Raw genomic sequence first — 17,290 nt, forward strand, 5'->3', positions numbered from 1 at the left:
CTGGAGGGGTTCAAGGCCAGGCTGGATGGGGCTTGGAGCCCCTGATCCAGTGGGAGGTGTCCCTGCCCATGGCAGGGGTGGGACTGGACGGGCTTTGAGTCCCTTCTAACCCAAATCATTCCATGATTCCACGAGAGCTACCAGCCAACCGTGGGGAACACCAGCAGAGGTGGGGTGGCCACCAGCCCCCCAGCACAACCAGCCCTGGCTCTGGGAAGCAGGCAGCATGTCCCCGTGCAGTCAGGACACCACTCAAAGGAACATGCAGCTCTGCAACACGCATGCCCCGAGCAAGGCCAACAGCCCTCATCAAACACCATCTGGTTGGGGAAGCACCTGGGCTGGTGCATCACAGCTCGCCCACCCGATGCCAACCATCGCGCAGCCCGAGCAAGAGCAGTGCCAGCCCCCTCGGGGCACGCAGGCAGCAGCCCCACAGAAGGGCACTGTGTGCAGGATTTACTGCCTTTATAAACGACTACGAGACCAAAACCTCACATTTTGAATACTTTCTGCTTCCAGAAAAGCCAGTTGGTATTAGAAGCACCTCACTCCTGGCCCAGAGTAATGACCGACATCATCCTAAATTACAAAGCCAGTCAGCCCAACAAGACACTTCTCCTCAGGCCCATTTGGTAAGACACCACCCATCAACCCTGTTTGCCTTGTTCACAAAACTGATTTAATGCACAGAGACTACGAATAAGTCTACTTAGAAAAAAGAGCATTAACAGTAAAACCCAGTATCCGCCACACTGGGAGTGTTTTCCAACCAGACGCTGGGACACCATTCTGGGGCTAATTCTGCTTCAATAAAGTAACAAAATACTCCTGGCTTCCCACAGCTACAACCAGAACTCTTCGCACGTGCAGTGTCAGGGATTTCTTGGACCTCACAAACACCAGTACCACAGTGCTCCAGCACCTCTATATCAGACAACAGGAAAAGGAGCCGATGTTGTAATACCAGATTAGACCCAAGACTTTCCCTCAACAGCACTGAATGATCTGTACAGGAGAAAAAGCAGATTTTTTTCCCCCCCACACACCTAACAAGCAACAGTTTCTCTGGGTGTTGCTCATAAAGCTGCGAGACTGCGCCCCATGCTGCACACTCGCCACTTTCCCAAAACGCAACGCTGACAACGGGCCCATTTCTGCACCGATGAACATGAGCCGGGAAGAAGCAGCCGAGGCTGCCACCTCTAGGCTGTAGGGCAAAGCCGGAGCCTGAGCTGCACGTCTGCGTTAGCACCGCAGCACGGGCACTGTGCGGCATCCCACCAAGCTACGGCCAGGGCCTGAGGAGCCGCATAGATTTTATGGTGGTGGGAGATCAAAATACTTGAGTATTAAATGAAATTTCCTCATATGTACTTAAACGTGCACGTGGTCCCTTGCTCCTGCTGAGGGAGGCACACGCGCAGCCAAGCGCATTCTCTCTCCACACGTGCTTCCACAGGGACAATCCAATGTAACTGTCTGTAGGAAGCAAGCGACCTGTAGAGAAAAGTCTTCCTGCTCTCTTAATCCATCTGTTTCCAAGCTAACCTTTCGGAAGGCGGTTTCAAACCTGAGGAGAAGCACACTCTGGTGGCACTATTCACCCTTAGCCCCAAACACCATGGATGCACGTGCTTTACTCAGTACCAGAGTGTTCTCCTGGGCTGGCTCAGTGACAGGTGACTGCGTGCACCTATCAGTTACAGGATACTTGACTCTTACTGGACATTGCTTACAAGTCTAATTTTCATTTAGAAGTCGCATGCAGAAAAGAAAGGGGGAAAACTACTGTTAAGCCAAAACAGCCCATATGTGAGACAGAGAAGCATCTTGAGGATGTTTGTGTTAATCATATCCAGACTTCCTGCACAGCGCTGAAGAGTAAGACATCAAGTTTGTAACTTCCCTATTAGCAGAGACAATAAAAAAAACACAATACAAAAAGCCCTCGCCCAAGACAAAAAGCACACTGCACAAATTAGCCTTCTCCATTCCACGAGAACAGACACAGACACAGCTCCAGCCAGCCTCCTGTCAAAGACATCCCATCATCTGTGGGCAGCAGACTTGGGTGGGGAACACGGGCCGAGGATTTTGCTTTGCTGGGGTCCCTAAGCCAGAGCCAATCTCCTCCAGCACAAAAAGGGAAGCAGCGCTGCCGAAGGTGTCACCTCCCCACTGCCCAAGCCCAGCTGCCCTCCGAGCGGAGGGCACGGCTCCCTCCTCGTGGTGCCCAGCTCAGGCCCAGCACCTCTGTCTGCAACGAGAATCTCTGCACGAGGAGTCCAAGGTCATCACATCCCCAGGGCCACTTGGCAAAGGCGGGCCAGGCTCCCTCATCCTGCCAAGCCCCGATAATCCCCTGCTGGCAAGGAAACCATTCCTCGATACACGCTGCTTTGTAAAACAGGCCAAACCCCGACTGCCAGGCAAGGTGAAGGTGATTTCCAGCCACCCTTGGCCATTGACAGCATCACCTGAAGCCCTGAGGGTGCCCAGATCTCCCAGCATGACCGTACTGAGGAGACATGGGGTGCGCACATCACAATCTTTTGGCCTTGGCACAACCTGTTGCCTCCTCTTCCTTTTAACTTAACTATTTTGGAAATAACCACTATTTTAGATAACTAATGACAAATTCTGAGAGCAAAAAAAATGCAGAGTTGCCTGTATATTGGCAGAAAAACAGCCTTTTAGTTCACGTTTTCTGCTTTCGCTGTCCCTCTTGCAGCAGGGATGTGTAGGTGAAACGAGCATTTCTCAGGTTTCCCTGCCTTTGCCATTATCTCCATTTATCAGGCAGCTCTTGAACCCATGCCTGGCAGGCTCCAGACATCAAGGGAAGGTTCAGCTGTCCCTGAGCACGCTGCAGAAGAAAACTATTGTGGTAGCTGGTTTATCCTTCTCCCAGTTCTATTTTGATTTTCACATTAAAAAAAAAAAAACATCCTCAGGGCAAAGGAAAAAAATCCCCATGTCATCAGAAATCCTGCAGCTTTCTGGAGGAAAGCGCAGCTCCAGAGAGCAGGAGGCAGCCCCAGGGTTATCTGAACCCTCAGCCAACGCAAAGTTCCATCACCCCAATCCCTCCCCTGCCCCAGGCTGGCAGCAAGAAGGGCTGGCACCAAAACACTGCGGAAGCACAGGCTGGGGAGGGAAAAGTACCACGGGGTATTCCAGTGTTACTCAACAGTTCAGCTTTTGATGACCTTGGGTTTTCCCAAGACCTCCTGGGCATTCTCACAGTGGGCAGCAGAAGGGAGGACAGCTGGAACACAAACAGCACACAGCTGGGAGGGCACAGGCGTTTTGCGACTTTGGAGTGAGCTTTTGTAAGCCGTGTAGACTTCCTGCCGCGAGGAAGATCCGAGGCAGTGACTAATACCTCTTGGAATAGCAACCACAGCCTGGTTTTCCTGTTTATATATGTAAGCGATGCGTGATGCTAATTAGATACGATAACAGGCTCTCATTCCTGGGTGCTGTAGACTGAATCCACACGTACAGCTGGTTCAGCTGCTACACAACGCATCACATCAGAAAGCATTTTACTTCCCCAGAGTGAACGCAAAGTACCCGGAGGTGCAAGCCAGCCTTCCGTTATAGAGTCATAGAATGGTCTGGGTCAGAAGAGACCTTAAAGATCATCCAATTCCAGCCCCCCCACCACAGGGATTATTGCCCGTCCACGGCGGACCAGCACCAGCCACCCTCCAGCACAAAAGTTGAAGCTATTCCAACACGTACCCAATGCTGGAAAGAGGCACCATACCCGTGCCAAAACACCCACAAAGCATCCTTTCCACACTTGCGACCATTTACCTCACGTGGCCAGAGACTGCAGAAGTGCTGAAACACCATTAGAGAGAGTTAAGTAAATGCAGCACCTTGTAAACCAAAGCCCTGACTCAATACATTGAGAGCACCTGGCAGCAGGGAGAAGTGTGTTTCCATGGGCTAACGCTTTCCATTCACAGAGGGGATAACTGAAGGAGGAGAGAAACCTGAAACTGCACAAACTACCCAGGGAAGCCATGTAGGGCTGAGTGCCACTTCTCCCTGTGCAGCCCCTGGCGTGTGCATCCTTTCACCAACCCAGGCTGTGGCACCTCTTGGCACTCACCGATCAACAGCTTCCACATCAAAGCAAAACCGCTTCTCAATCGAGTCAGTTTTCCGCCGTGTGCAAGATTTGAGGATAACAGCTTCGTCTTCTCCCTGAGAAAAGACAAAATAGCAGATAAAGCTGAGAATAACCAACTGACTGCATGCCTGTCTCCAGCTGCACTTCCAATGAACACGTGCAAACTTGGGGGGATTTGGCAAAACCTGCACGCTAGAAACATCTATTCATACATCCGACACGAGGACTTGTCTGTCTTTTCACTCTTGCAACCACGTTTAGTCCAAAATCTTTCATGAGGAGCCTTCCTTCAGAAAGCACGTGATTAAATTCGTACATTAAGCATCGCACAACCCATGCTCCGGGCAGGCAGGGAGTGTCAGACCACAACTTTTGGGCAAAGTCAGCTTTATTTTCCATTGCTGAACAATGCATCACAGACCTGGCTGACAATTTTCACTCCAGGCTGCGTTTTTGGCAGCAATTTGCACACGAGAACTCTTATTGGGAGCAGACATGTCTTAAAATGTTTATTATAGAACAAAGCAACAACAAAACCATTCTCCCATCCAGGCATCTGCATCCAAGTAGCACTGGATTTGGACAGGCCAAGCAGCCATCCAGCAGGATCTGTGTGCACTGCTGTCCTCTGCTGGAGGAAATCCCCGCTCGGTCCCTGCCAGCACCAGCATTTCTCCTGCAATTTTCAAACCCCACTGATGACTCAATAGAAAATGAATCCTGAATGAGTTCCTGGAGATGGCCACTTCTCTGTGCTCTCTGCGCTGTTCTGGATGACACCTTGGCTGACCACCCTGTTCCCTGACATCACCATTTTACCAGGGAATGCATTTAGGGACCCAGAACAGATCCAGGAAGATGAATTCGAGAGAGCTTTTTCTCCCCAGGGATCAGCAGAGCCTACCTGCACTCACTCCCCTGCAGCAGGGCCCGAGGCTGCTCCCAAGCTGCCTAACTCTCCATCTGGAATTCAGAGAATGCTCCCACTTCAAACCCACAAATATTCGGCTGCAGCCACAGCCCGAGGGGCGTTCAGGAGGGGCTAATAACACACAGTGTCCTCTGTGACCCACGAGGTACAGCCCCCCTCCTGCAGCACCACCATCGCCTGTCGCTTGGTGCCTGCTCCAGCCGGACCCCAAAACACTCCAAGGTGCAGCCAGGAGCCCCCAGGCTGCTCTGAGCTCTCACACCCACACGGGTCAGCGGTGACAGCCTGTCCACAGCCCTGCAGAGCTGCCCCAGCGTAGGCAGTTCCATGCCAGGATGGTGCGAGCCATGAGCCTGAGGCGAGCAGCCACATGGGAGCGGGGCTGGGGCTCCTGCCCTGCCAGCAGCACCCGCACCCCAGGGCACCGGGGGAAGCTGTGAAGTGGGAAGAGACCACATGAAACATAGCGCAGGAGCTGATGATGACAGGGCTGGGATATTTGAATGCCGAGTTATAATGAAGATGCTCTGAGGCAAGAGGAAATTAATTTTAAAAGCTGCCCTCCCCACAGCTGGCTCCCTTTGCCAGCAGGGAGCTGCGCAGCAGCCTGTCCAGCTGCCAGAGGCTCTCCCCTGGAAGGGAATAATGTTTGCAAACCACCCCAGCCGGGAACACTTCAGGGGGGTCCATTGTTCCTGCTGTTTAGAGGAGCAAAGCCAGTCCTGGTTACAGCCGGGCTTCAGCTGCCCTGGGAGCAGCAGCCCACACGGTGAATAGTGGCCCCCACAGCCCACACCACTGCTCCCCTGCTCCTCCACACCCCCTCAGGCCAAGGGGGGCTCCACACTCTCCTGTGGCTCTAGAACAAAACTTAATTAATCAAGTCACCAGCACTGAGGAAAGAGCAAAGTAATTAACAGGTTCTTTTTCCAAGGCTGTGGAGCAGGAGCTGGGGAGCAGGCATCCCTGAGCTGAGCGGGGTGGGTGCACATGGGACAGCACCGCTGGAGCTCGAGTGGGCTGGGTGTGCATGGCAGGGCTCTGCTCCCAGCCCCAGCACCCTCTCCACCTGCAGGAACAGCCATGGCCTTGCAGGGCATGTGCAGACGCACAACCCACCGTGTGCTCAGCGCTGCCAGGAACAGTGAGAGCAGAACCAAAGAGACAACTGTGCATGCTTCAGCTTTTAAAGGTGTTTCCTTGCACAAACAGAAAAAAAGTAAGGAAAGGACAGACCTAAAAGCAAGAGGGAAAAGGCTCAGTCTCAGCCTAAGCAGCAGCTGCTGCAAACTTATCTTTACAAGTTGTGTGCACATACCAGCTTGGAACACAGAGCTGGAGTATGAAACAGAGTGATGTTCACGGGGCTCTATCCACTTGGGAAACCAGCTCTGCTCTCAGCACAGCTGACAGCTTCCCAAGATCTGTGGGGCTTTCCTGTCTCTTTATTTCAAAAACAGAGCCAAGTTAATTCCCTGTGTGGCACCCGCTCAGCTTGGAATGAAGGTGACACACATTGGGATCACCTCGCTAAAAATGGTTCCCTTGGAGCACCAGGAGAGCGTGTCACTGGCACCTACGCAGTGCTCCTCAGCAGAGACCCCGGGATGCAGTCCTGCTGCCTGCTGGCACTCACCCCTTTTCCCCCAGATTTCTGGTCAAAAGGCACCATCGTAATGCGCTTTGAATCCCTCTGGTACGTGCAGTAATGCTTCACCCAGGACGTCCCAAAGTGACCTGCAAAGCAAAGGTGGTTTTGATTCCCACAACTAGCACATTCTCAGCATCCCCCATTTACAACCTGTTCTGTTTAGCAATCATTTACCACAACAGATTTCTGCACCTTCTTGGACTTTGCAAGTGGGTTACTTTATTACATATTTATTTATGCATCAGTACGCTCAGGGGAGAGACTTTTAGCAGGCACTGGCAGCAATTCTGCCTCCCAGGGAGAACCTGGCTCCCATATTCCTCCCTTAATACCCCACCCACAGGGCCAATCCCTCTCTTCCACAGATTCTGTAGCCTGCTGAGTTAAGCTTTGTGCCTAATGATTCCCTCCTAAACCACCGTCCCCAGGTGCCCACTCGCCGCACTACCCCAGCCAGCAGCTCCACCACCCCGACACCTACGTTTCTCCTGCACGTACAGATAACCCTCCATCGTGTAAGGGCTGATGTTTTTGTGCTCATGAGGATTCTCCTTCATCTTCTTCATCAAAGATTCAACCTCTGACCTCGTTCCTTCAAAACGATTCCTTGTCTGCAAATTAAAACAACAAGCACCATGGCCTCCTCTGCAACGAGGAGGAACAGAGCAGGGCTGGGAGCCCACGGGTCACCACAGCCCATGTGGGAAAGGGGACCACTGCCAGCCACAAGACAGGTTTTCTTCCTGGGCCTGGATTTAAGCTAAATCAAAAATAGCACAATTTGGCAAGTTGTTTGGATTCCAAATTTTGTGAAGAAGTTGTTTCAAAAGATTGAAACCAGTCACATCCTAGGGAGAAAAAGAGCAAGTTTACAAGAAGATAGGAAAGCAAAGCTGCCCTGCCAATGTGCCAGAGCCCTGAACACATCTGACATGCAGGCACCACGTGCACTGGCCAGGACACAGCTGGCTGAAGGGCTCTTCTCCACGGCCCAGAGATGGGGATGGCAAAAAGGGCTCTGCTTCCCAGGAAGAACAATGCTTTGAAACACTTGCAAAAGGGTTTGAAACACTCACTAAAATCACAGGGCACACAACGCTGTCTGCGCTGGCTGACTCCTGGGGTTTCCTGAGGCTGGTTTGCTGCAGGGAAGGAACTGCCCTGTAGGTTGCGTGTGTGATGTAGTGCGATTTACCAAAGAGAATTGGAAGGGGGAAGATTGAGATTGGACATTAGGAAGGAATTCTTCACGCTGAGGATGGGGAGGCCCTGGCCCAGGTTGCCCAGAGCAGTGGTGGCTGCTCCATCCCTGGAGGGGTTCAAGGCCAGGTTGGATGGGTCTTGGAGCAACCTGATCCAGTGGGAGGTGTCCCTGTGCATGGCAGGGGGTTGGAATTGGATGGGCTTTGAGATCCTTTCCAACACAAACCATTCCAGGACTCTATGAAAAGTGCCAGCGAACTCTGCAGGACAGGCACAGGGACAGTGACATAGTGGAACACAGCACACTTACGTTCTGGATGCTGATTGTCAGCTCTGTCTTGAAATCACTGAAGTCCTTTGCAAGCTCGTAGCCGTGGTGGTAGAAGGTGAAGAGCCCCTGCAGAAAGGCCAGCAGCTGCATTGGGGCAAAACAAATCAAGAAGGTGTCAGTAGAGACACACAAACCTTTTGAGAGCAACCGCTGCCAGTCCCTAGGAAGATGCCTTATTCCTCATTCCACTTTCAAAACCTCTGAACAGACCCCAAAGCCAAGCCTGTGCTTGCTTCCCCCAAAGCCAAGGCAAGCTCTGGCCCCAGGAGTCCTCACCACCTCTGGCCCCACTCCCGGCATCACCCAGGTGCCAAAGCCACTGACAGCAGGGCCGGGAGGTGTCAGGCGAAGCAAGCAGCACGCTGCCATTCCCTCCCAACTCAGAGTTCCTCTTAGCAGGAATTACCTCCGCAAAGAGCTAGGGAGGTCTGGCACTTTTTAAAGGACTTGGCACCTGAGCAAGGGTAGATCTTAGAAAACACATTCTTCCTATTTCTGTCACTCGTGCACTCTTTTTCCCTTGTGACTGTTAATTAATAGGTTTTTTTTTCCTCCATTGAAGCCTTTTTTTCTTCTAATTGTCAGCAGGCCTCTCGGTCCAGCCCATGAACACAGAGACATCCTCACAATAAAAACAAAATGTTTCCAGCATGCACATGGCCACTGAGCTAACGGCTCTGCACTCACACAGGTGCTTTCTCCCTTCTAACGCCCCTCCGAGAGAGGGGCTACGAGACAAGGCTGGAACCCGCGGCCACCCCAGTGCAGCCTCACTCCCCAGCAGCCCCGGCTCCTCCACGCAAACCCGCAGTTTTTTGCAGGCTAAGGCACCCTGAGCACTCACTTACAGGTTCTACAAATTCAAACATCTTCCTCTCCTGGACCTCTTGCACCTTGAAGACGTACTCCAGGGAGACCTCATAGAAATGCTGTCGAACCAGGTCCACCTGGCTGTCTGCCTGCAAGCACCAGGGAGATTAAAGAGGAAATCCAACATTAGTACTGACTGAGAGCGCTGGCCTTGGAAGTAGAGGACATCTGGGTCTAACAGGAACATGTCCATGCAGAACAAACTCAGCTTCAGACCCCAGTCTAGGGCTGGACAGATGGCACAGCTATTATGTATAAACCTGATTCACATGAATAGGTTCTTTCTTCAGCTGAAAAAAATGTGTTTGATGACTCATGTTCTCACCTCCCTGACAGCTGTGCAGAAAAGCGTGCATTAGAAGCGAGACAAATGAGAAGTCACTGCATTCTTGACAATAAAAGGCAATTCTCCGCTTTCTGGAAAGCACCACGATGGGAGACAGCCCAGAGCCCCCCCTCACCTCTCCAGCAAGCACGTCCCTTTGGTGCATCAGCAGACAGCAAATCCCCTCTGCTTTGAAGCTAAAGTGAGCAAAAGCAGGGATAAGCCCTGATCCCAGTGCCAGTCTTGGCATGCATGCGGAGCAGAGCTGCTGCCCCCAAAGTGGGGTGAGGGACACAGCATTGCCCGGCTGCCATCCCCAGCACACGCTGCTGCTACGCTTGCAAGCAAGACTTGGTGCAGAGCGAGCCAGGGGTCACCAAGGTCTGCAATGCCCACCAGGAGGTCGGTCTGGGTGACCCCCATCCCTCTGACCTCAGCGCTAGTAAACGCAGCTGGTCAGAGCCACGCCCCCAGCACAAACCATGATCATTGCTCAACAGGAGGCAAATTCCTCTGTCCTGGTTGAGGACAATGGGATGCCCTTGCCCTCACCAACGTGGCCCACGATGTGCCTGAGGCAGAGCCAGAACCTCCAGGGAGCGGGGTGTGTGGTACCATACATCTCGTCAGGGCTGGACAAGTGGCTGCTCCCATGCTCTGCAAGACTCAGCTGGCAGATACCCGCTTGTGTTCGAACGGCAGGTCACTCCTGACTTTGTGTGCAACACAGCTGGGAAACAGCCCGTGTCGCCCACAACCTGCCAGCAGCCCTTGTGCTGCGTGCCCGCGACACGCAGGCTGAGGGGTTTAGCAACCCAAGCTCTAAAATGCAGAAAATATGATGCAACCCAATAACTTTTTGCCAAGAGTTGAACAGAAGACTAGGCTCTATGTGCTATTTAATTGGTCAACAGCCAAAGCAGCAGAGAATTCCCATGGTTTCCTCCTCACCCCGCCTCCCCACATCAGTCACACATCTGGCCGCTATCACCCTCCAGATTTAGACAGCAAGACGAGGTCAGGAAACAGAAAATACCAAATGTCCTGGACACAAATGCTCGGCTCTTAGGGTATTGGAGCATTTAGCAAAGCTCCAGGCTGCTTAGAGACAGGTGGTGGTAACTGTCCTAAAGCATTGTCACCCTACACACGCTGCCACGAGCGCAGTCCCTGCCTGGGAAGCCCGAGACGTGCCCAATGGGGCGAGCGCTCCCACGGGCTGCTGGGCACCACAGCCACGTTCCATGCCCCACACCCTGGACGGCTCTTGTAAAGGCAGCCCCTGGCTGGGGCTGGAGCCACCAAAACCAGAGTATGCTTCCTAGAGCTCCAAAAGGGCCTGACACCTGAGCCTGGGAGCAGGCACTGCTGGCTCCAGCCCGCTGCTGCCTTCACAGCGACAGCCAGAGCTCGGCATGGAAGATGCCAGCAGATGGCACCAGCAGCCAGCGCTGCTCAACAGGCACCAGCCGCCCCATCACCTATGGCAGCATCACCCTGCACGGCATCTCAGACTGCATCCCACCAGGCTGCTGCTCCGGGCTCCCTGCAGGCTGCACTCTGGCTGGGGCACACAATCACACCTCTACAAGTCACTGCTGCAACCTGACAGCCTCAAGTGGCTCCGTCCCTCCCAGAGGTTCTCCCACTTGTGTCTCACAACCATATTTCAAACACAAATTGAGGTTTAAAAGCTTCTGTAAAAGCCATGACTATGGGACTCTCCATCTTCTGAGATGTACAGGTGCTTCCACACGGTAAGTATTTACATACCCCAAACATCTGCGGGGGACAAAGCTGGCTTGCAGGAATCCTTACCCCTCTTCAGCCCTAGTTTGGTGGAAGATGATTATTTGTGCCACAGATGTATCTTGAGTCCCCACCCCTGCTGGGCCCTGTAACACCTGAGCTAGCCAAGAGCAGGAGCCACCACCAGTGCCCTCCAGTTTCCCCAGGGACAGCTCAGCAACACACCAGCATCTCACCCAAAAGCAAGGACGTGCAGGGACCAACCCAGCTCTGAGGCAGGGAATTCCAAACTAGGAAGAAGTGATTGAAAATTCATCCAGTAAGAGCATTTGGCACAGCAGCTAACAACGTCCCAAGCCAGTAAGAGGCTCCCAAAGCTGTTTATAAGTACTAAGCCTGATCACGCCTTCCATGAAGACCAAAGCCAGTCCAGTCACTTCCAGAGAAGAGAACTAAAGACATCTGTAATTTGTGCTGGCACCAGGGAAGCCTTGCAGCAGAACCAGTTCCCTTCTGTTGCACACTCTAATTATAAACTCTCTCTCCTTTTTTTATTACTATACATCTTGGTATCTCTCTGATTTTACAGCCAGGAAAACTGATACTATAAGCTCTGTAAAGCTCAACACTGTTACTGCTGGACATGGAAAACCACAGGATTCTCTCACCTCCTGAAGCTGGGATTCTTTCTTCTTAGAAGACAAGTTTAAGTGCTTTTCTAGGACGCCACAGTATTTCTCCGTCTCCTTGTCATACTTCTTTTTGGCATCCTACAAAATAGAACAAAAAGGATGATGCCAAACACAACGGCACCAGGGCAGCCATGAGGATCCATGGCATCCCTACAGCATCACGTGGGATCACAAGTCCTGGGCAGGAACTCCCCTCCTTCTGCACAGCACAAGACAGGACCAAGGCCAAGGGGCACCAGCTGGAAGCAAGTGAAGCTGCTTTTTTTATCCCTGATCAGCATCGGGCAGCGACAGGAAAGCAGCTTGCACTGGAGAAGGCCAGGACCTGGGGAAGGGGTGGCTGCCCCGTCCCAGGAGGTGTTCAAGGCCAGGTTGGATGGGGCTTTGAGCAATCTGGTCCAGTGGGAGGTGTCCCTGCCCATGGCAGGGGGTGGAACTAGATGGGCTTTAAGTCCCTTCCAACCCAAACCATTCTATGATTCTACGTCAACCTTAACTTTTCTTTTGCATCTCCCATTCCAGCCTCCCCACCCCATCAGCACAAGATCCACCACCGACAGCCATTAATAACCAGCTCCTCTCGAAGGACCCCATTCTGTAGTTTGTTTTTTTAGCTGCATGAACCAGGACACTGCTGCCATGCAAACACAGCCCCACCAGGCTGGCATGTGCTTCTTGCAGGCAGCAGCACGTTGTTATAACAACAGGAGAGCTACAGACAGCAGTTTTTATTTCAGAACAAAGGCAGGAAAGAAAGGGGGGGCAGGCTGTCTCAGAGCCACCCTCAGCCTCACCAGTGCCTCCCCAGGCTGACCCATCCTGCCAGAAGCCAGAGCAGGGATCACAGACCAGGGAGCCCAGGCATTAGGGAACCTCTCTGAGGAAATGCTAATTCTTGGAGTAAGAAAAAAAGTTCACTTCAATAGGTATTTTTGGGCCTTGCAAGTTACCTGGCTGTAGGTGACCTTAGAACTCCGAGTTATCTTCCCATCTCCATCCCACAGCAGCGTGTAGCCCTCGCCTCCCGTGGCCCTGCCCAGCCCTGCAGCACCAGCCTCGGCCACAGCCACTGCTCTGCCCTGGAGCAGAGGCTCCCAGAGGAACCACATAATCACAGAATGGTTTGGGTTGGCATCCCTCACCTCGAGGGCCATCCAGTTCCACCCCCTGCCACGGGCAGGCTACCTCCCACTGGGTCAGGTTGCTCAAAGCCCCATCGACCTCCCTGGGCATCCTGGGCCAGGGCCTCCCCACCCTCATCATGAAGAATTCCTTACTAATGTCTAATGTAAATCTTCCCCCTTCCAATTTAAAGTCATTAAAGGAGAAGCATGGCTCGACGCAGCAGCAGCCTACCTTAGCGGCCCCAATCTGTTCCTTGCGAAACTTCTCCAGCGGCGTGATCAGCACCTCACTGGCATTCTCGATCTACCAGGCAAAGACAGGCACAACTCACCCACCACCTTTCGCCCAGCTCAGCTCCAGACACCCTGGTGCTGCCTATCAGCTCCTCCCTCCCACAGCACTTGGAATCCCACAGGCTTTGCCCCCTTTGGCTCTGCGCTGGCTGAGGGTGAGCCCTACCAGCACCAGCACTGGCCATTTTCCACAGCAAGACAAGATATTGATGCTGTTCAGCTGTGCCCTACCAAGTCCACTCTCCTGTCCCTGCGCTCAGCTCTCCGGCTCTGTCCTGGGCAAGGGAAGGGGCCCCAGGGCTCGCAGCACCCATGGTGCCACGTGTGCCACCCACTGCGGCGCTGCTGCCACCACCCCGCTCCCCGGGCACGGGATCGTACCATGCGCATCCGCTCGTCCTCCAGGTTCCGCAGCACCGTGGCAAATTCCTGCAGAGACTTAGCTGGAAGGAACACAGAGACAGCATTTAACATTTTTATCTTCTTTCTAAATAAGAAAGAGACTGAACAAGGGGTTTTTTGCTTGTTTGTGCTTCATGGGGCTGGTTGGTGGCGGGGAGGGGGGGAGTTCTTTCCCTAGAAAGGCTTCCAGTTGCCTACAGAAGCAACCAGCAGCAGAGCATCCCCAGTACCTTGTTCCCACCTCCAGAAAGAAACGCTGCATCTTCACCCCAGATCTGCCCCACCCAGCAGCCGCCTGCCGCTCAGCCTCACCGCTCAGCCCCAGCCTCAGACACGCTCAGCACGCGAGCAGCAGCTCGCCAGCATGTGCATCACAGCAAGGGGGCTTGGATGAGAAAGCTATTTTTTGCTGAAAGACTGGGCACAAATAAATAAGTGAAGTTAAATCAAGGCTAAAGCTCATTTGCTCTCCTGGCTCCAGACGATGCGCACAATAAGCTCTACAAGTTCAGCTGGGCCAGAAGCAGGATAACATGGAGTGAAGCAGCTGAGGCTGCTGCCCAGCACCACGAGACGTTCCGTGGGGGAGTCGGGCTCAGTTTGGAGGGCGCTGCCAGGCTCTGCACTGCTAGCTCCTCTGCTCCCACAGCCAGGTGGCGAGACTGCTGCTCTTCTCCTGCAGATCACAGACCCTCGCAGTGTAACTCACCATGGCCACATCTCCAGACCCCTGCTCTCCAACAGGAAAGGACCAGACAATCTAGATGGTTTCAGATATGGGCAATCTCCTTCCTTTCGTACCTGGCAGGGCTAGATTTAGGCCAAGAAGCAACCACTGATTTCCTTGGGAAGGCTTTGCTGATGCTGAACCAGGAGAAATATGCCACTTCCAGAGAGCAGGAAAGCCCCCAGACAAACTGCCAGGCCCCTCAGCACCCTCATGCATGTTTATTCCCTGCACCCTGCTCAGCTCAGGGGTCTGGAGCACAGCCTCAGGGCTACCCACGGCACCAGTGCCCAGCACTCACCTATGCAGATCTCATCATCTGTTTCAGCATCGCCGATACACCGGAATTTAAACTCATTGAGGGAGTCTGCAAACTTGCGCTTAGCCGCCGACAGGTCTGCCAAGAGAGCAGGAGAGGGGGAAACGCAGATGTTAGAAAAGGAAAAAGCCCCATCAACAGCACGATGTCGGTGGATACATAACCCCAGCTGGCCAGGCCCTGTGGAGAGACCTGCTCGATGGGGTCCCCAGTGCTGGGAAGCCCCAAGAGCACTGCCTGCCCTTCACCTGCACCCACCCCAGGGACGGGGCTCTGCAGGGTCCTGGCCAGCACCCGCCAAAATATACTACAGGAGATGAAACCTCAAAACACTGAGAAACATGCGGGAGCTCAAGCCTTGTGCCATGGGGCAGTGGCAAACGGTGACACACAGCAGCAGCGCCCAAGGGCCAGCACTTCTGCACAGGCTCCCAGTCCTGCCGAGGGGAGGCACCAGGTACAGGCGATAATGCAGAGGTTTATTGCTTTCCAAGATGAAGATTCTTTCCGAGATCTGAATCCTATTAAGTTCTTACTTGCAGTGACCCAAGCGGATCCAGGATTGGCTTTTCAAACTGGCCCCGTAACCCTGCACACACACACAAACGGGCTCCGCAAGGCTACTAGCTCGGAGAGGAATTATACTTGAGCAATGTGAGGCACTGCAGGCACAGAGACTGCACAAGGAAGATGTGATGCTGACTCCCCTGTGCGTTTCTTCATTCAAAGTCCAAAAATTCAGTGGCTTTTCCCCTTTGCAAGCACAGGTGGAAAACATGCATGTGCACACGAAGGCCATTTCCTCTTCTCAGACACCAACAACCGAAAGATAACCACAAAGGAATCCAAGTGTTTTGCTTTTCCTGTTGGATAAGAGAATTCAAAGCTTTCTCCAAGCATTAAAGCTGCTCCCAGAGTCTCTTTTTATTTGGAGCCTGGAGCTACTCGTGCCCACAGCTCAGTCCTGGCTGACTGCACACGACTGGTGCAGCTCACCCCACGTACTCACAGCAGAGCAGCCCCCGGCCCTCGCTGCAGCAGCCAGAGGACTTTAACCCTGGCCCCAAAGCTGGGTGGCCTTCTCTGGAATAATAACCAAGATGACGTTAATCACTTAAGGAGCCATTTCCTCTCCTCCAGCTCCCTGCTGCCCGGCAGCCACCAGCCACGCTCTCCCTGCCCACATCACCCAGAGCAGCGGCGGCTGCGCCACCCCTGGAGATTGCTCAAGGCCAGGTTGGATGGGGCTTGGAGCTCCTGATCCAGTGGGAGGTGTCCCTGCCCATGGCTGGGAGTGGAACTGGATGGGCTGTGAGGTTCCTTCCAACCCAAAGCGTTCCATGAGTCTATGATCATGCACAGTGCACCCGCAGCCCCACCAGACCCTTGCCCAGCAGGCGGGCAGGATCCCGAGTTGGATAGTGCCCCAGTGTGGGTGCAAACCCCCAGAGGGAGCTGAGCTCCCCTGGCCTGGGCAGCACGGCCACCGATTGAGCAGCACCCTTGTCAGGGCCACCTCTCCCTGCTGAGCGTGAGGAGTAGGCTGGGGCTCTGCAGCCACCACGCACAAGCCAGGGCAAAGCCGAGAAGCTTTCGGAGCTGGCAATGCCCGGCAGCAATGGCCCACATGGCTTATAAATAAACAAGGCAGAGGCAGGAGAAGAAGGAGATAATTCCCCCATGCAACAGTGATAAAGGAGGATCACTGGCAGCCGCTTGCTGCACGACGCAGCCAAGTCACAGGGGTGGAGCGGAGACTAAAATTAGACAGAAAAGGAGAGAGGGGCGCCCACACCACACATCTGGAGACAAGCAAGGAGCCAGCCTGGAGGGACCCCATTGTCCTCCCTGTGCCACCGTCAGAGCCACTGACACTCCTAGCATCCTGTTTTCCTAAAAGCTTGAACCTCTCATCTATATTTTGGGGAAAAAACCTCCCGTGGAAGCAGCCAAAGCTCCTAGTTGCGTAGGGCGGGTGGACGTGTGGGGAAAGCAGGGTGTCTCCCCCGTGGGTCAGGTCAGCTCAGCTCCTGAGGCTTCTTCTTCCCCAGGGCTGTGGAGGAGCAAACCCAAAATCCTACAAAGGCTTGACAGAAACTTCTGCTTCTTCTCATACACAACTAAAAACCACCCGGACTCCACACATGAGTCACAGCAAAGCTGCGCCAAGGGCTGTGAAAGTTTTGCTTCCAAGCTCTCCCGCTGGCTTCATCAGTAACCGCAACATCAGGGAAAACCACACAGAGCCAGGAAAATCCTTCTGCCTGAGCAATGTGACCAGCTCAGGGTCTGGGCACCACAGGACAGTGGTTCTGCAGGGACAGGAGCTGGGCAGGCTGGGATGGATCCAGGGACACAGAGGTGCTGCAGAAGCAGTGATGTTCAACACACCTGTGGGGTCAGTGCTGTGGCAGCCAGACATGGGAGCCCAGCCTGCAGCCAACACCTTTTCTGCGCCCATCACGTCTCACACAGAGCACTGAAGATTTCCAGGGGCAGCAAGGGAAGCGTGGTGTCCAGCAGAT

The 17,290-nt window shown here is 53.6% G+C and overlaps 2 protein-coding genes across 4 annotated transcripts in view; one reads left to right on the plus strand and one right to left on the minus strand.

Moving 5' to 3' along the window:
• ARHGAP26 (Rho GTPase activating protein 26) overlaps positions 1-17,290 on the minus strand; it is a 128,535-nt gene that overhangs the window by 93,388 nt on the left and 17,857 nt on the right. For all 3 annotated transcript variants that reach the window (XM_069869453.1, XM_069869452.1, XM_069869454.1), the window contains exons 2-10: positions 14,748-14,843; positions 13,699-13,760; positions 13,256-13,327; positions 11,876-11,977; positions 9,112-9,222; positions 8,243-8,347; positions 7,211-7,340; positions 6,715-6,815; positions 4,127-4,221 (exon numbers count right to left, since the gene is read on the minus strand). In XM_069869453.1, coding sequence (XP_069725554.1) covers positions 4,127-4,221; positions 6,715-6,815; positions 7,211-7,340; positions 8,243-8,347; positions 9,112-9,222; positions 11,876-11,977; positions 13,256-13,327; positions 13,699-13,760; positions 14,748-14,843 — 874 coding nt within the window. The remainder of the gene's footprint in view (positions 1-4,126; positions 4,222-6,714; positions 6,816-7,210; positions 7,341-8,242; positions 8,348-9,111; positions 9,223-11,875; positions 11,978-13,255; positions 13,328-13,698; positions 13,761-14,747; positions 14,844-17,290) is intronic.
• PDLIM4 (PDZ and LIM domain 4) overlaps positions 1-17,290 on the plus strand; it is a 445,004-nt gene that overhangs the window by 43,349 nt on the left and 384,365 nt on the right. The window lies entirely within an intron of this gene.

The sequence above is a fragment of the Phaenicophaeus curvirostris genome, chromosome 15 (assembly GCF_032191515.1).
Source record: "Phaenicophaeus curvirostris isolate KB17595 chromosome 15, BPBGC_Pcur_1.0, whole genome shotgun sequence".
Lineage (NCBI taxonomy): Eukaryota > Metazoa > Chordata > Aves > Cuculiformes > Cuculidae > Phaenicophaeus > Phaenicophaeus curvirostris.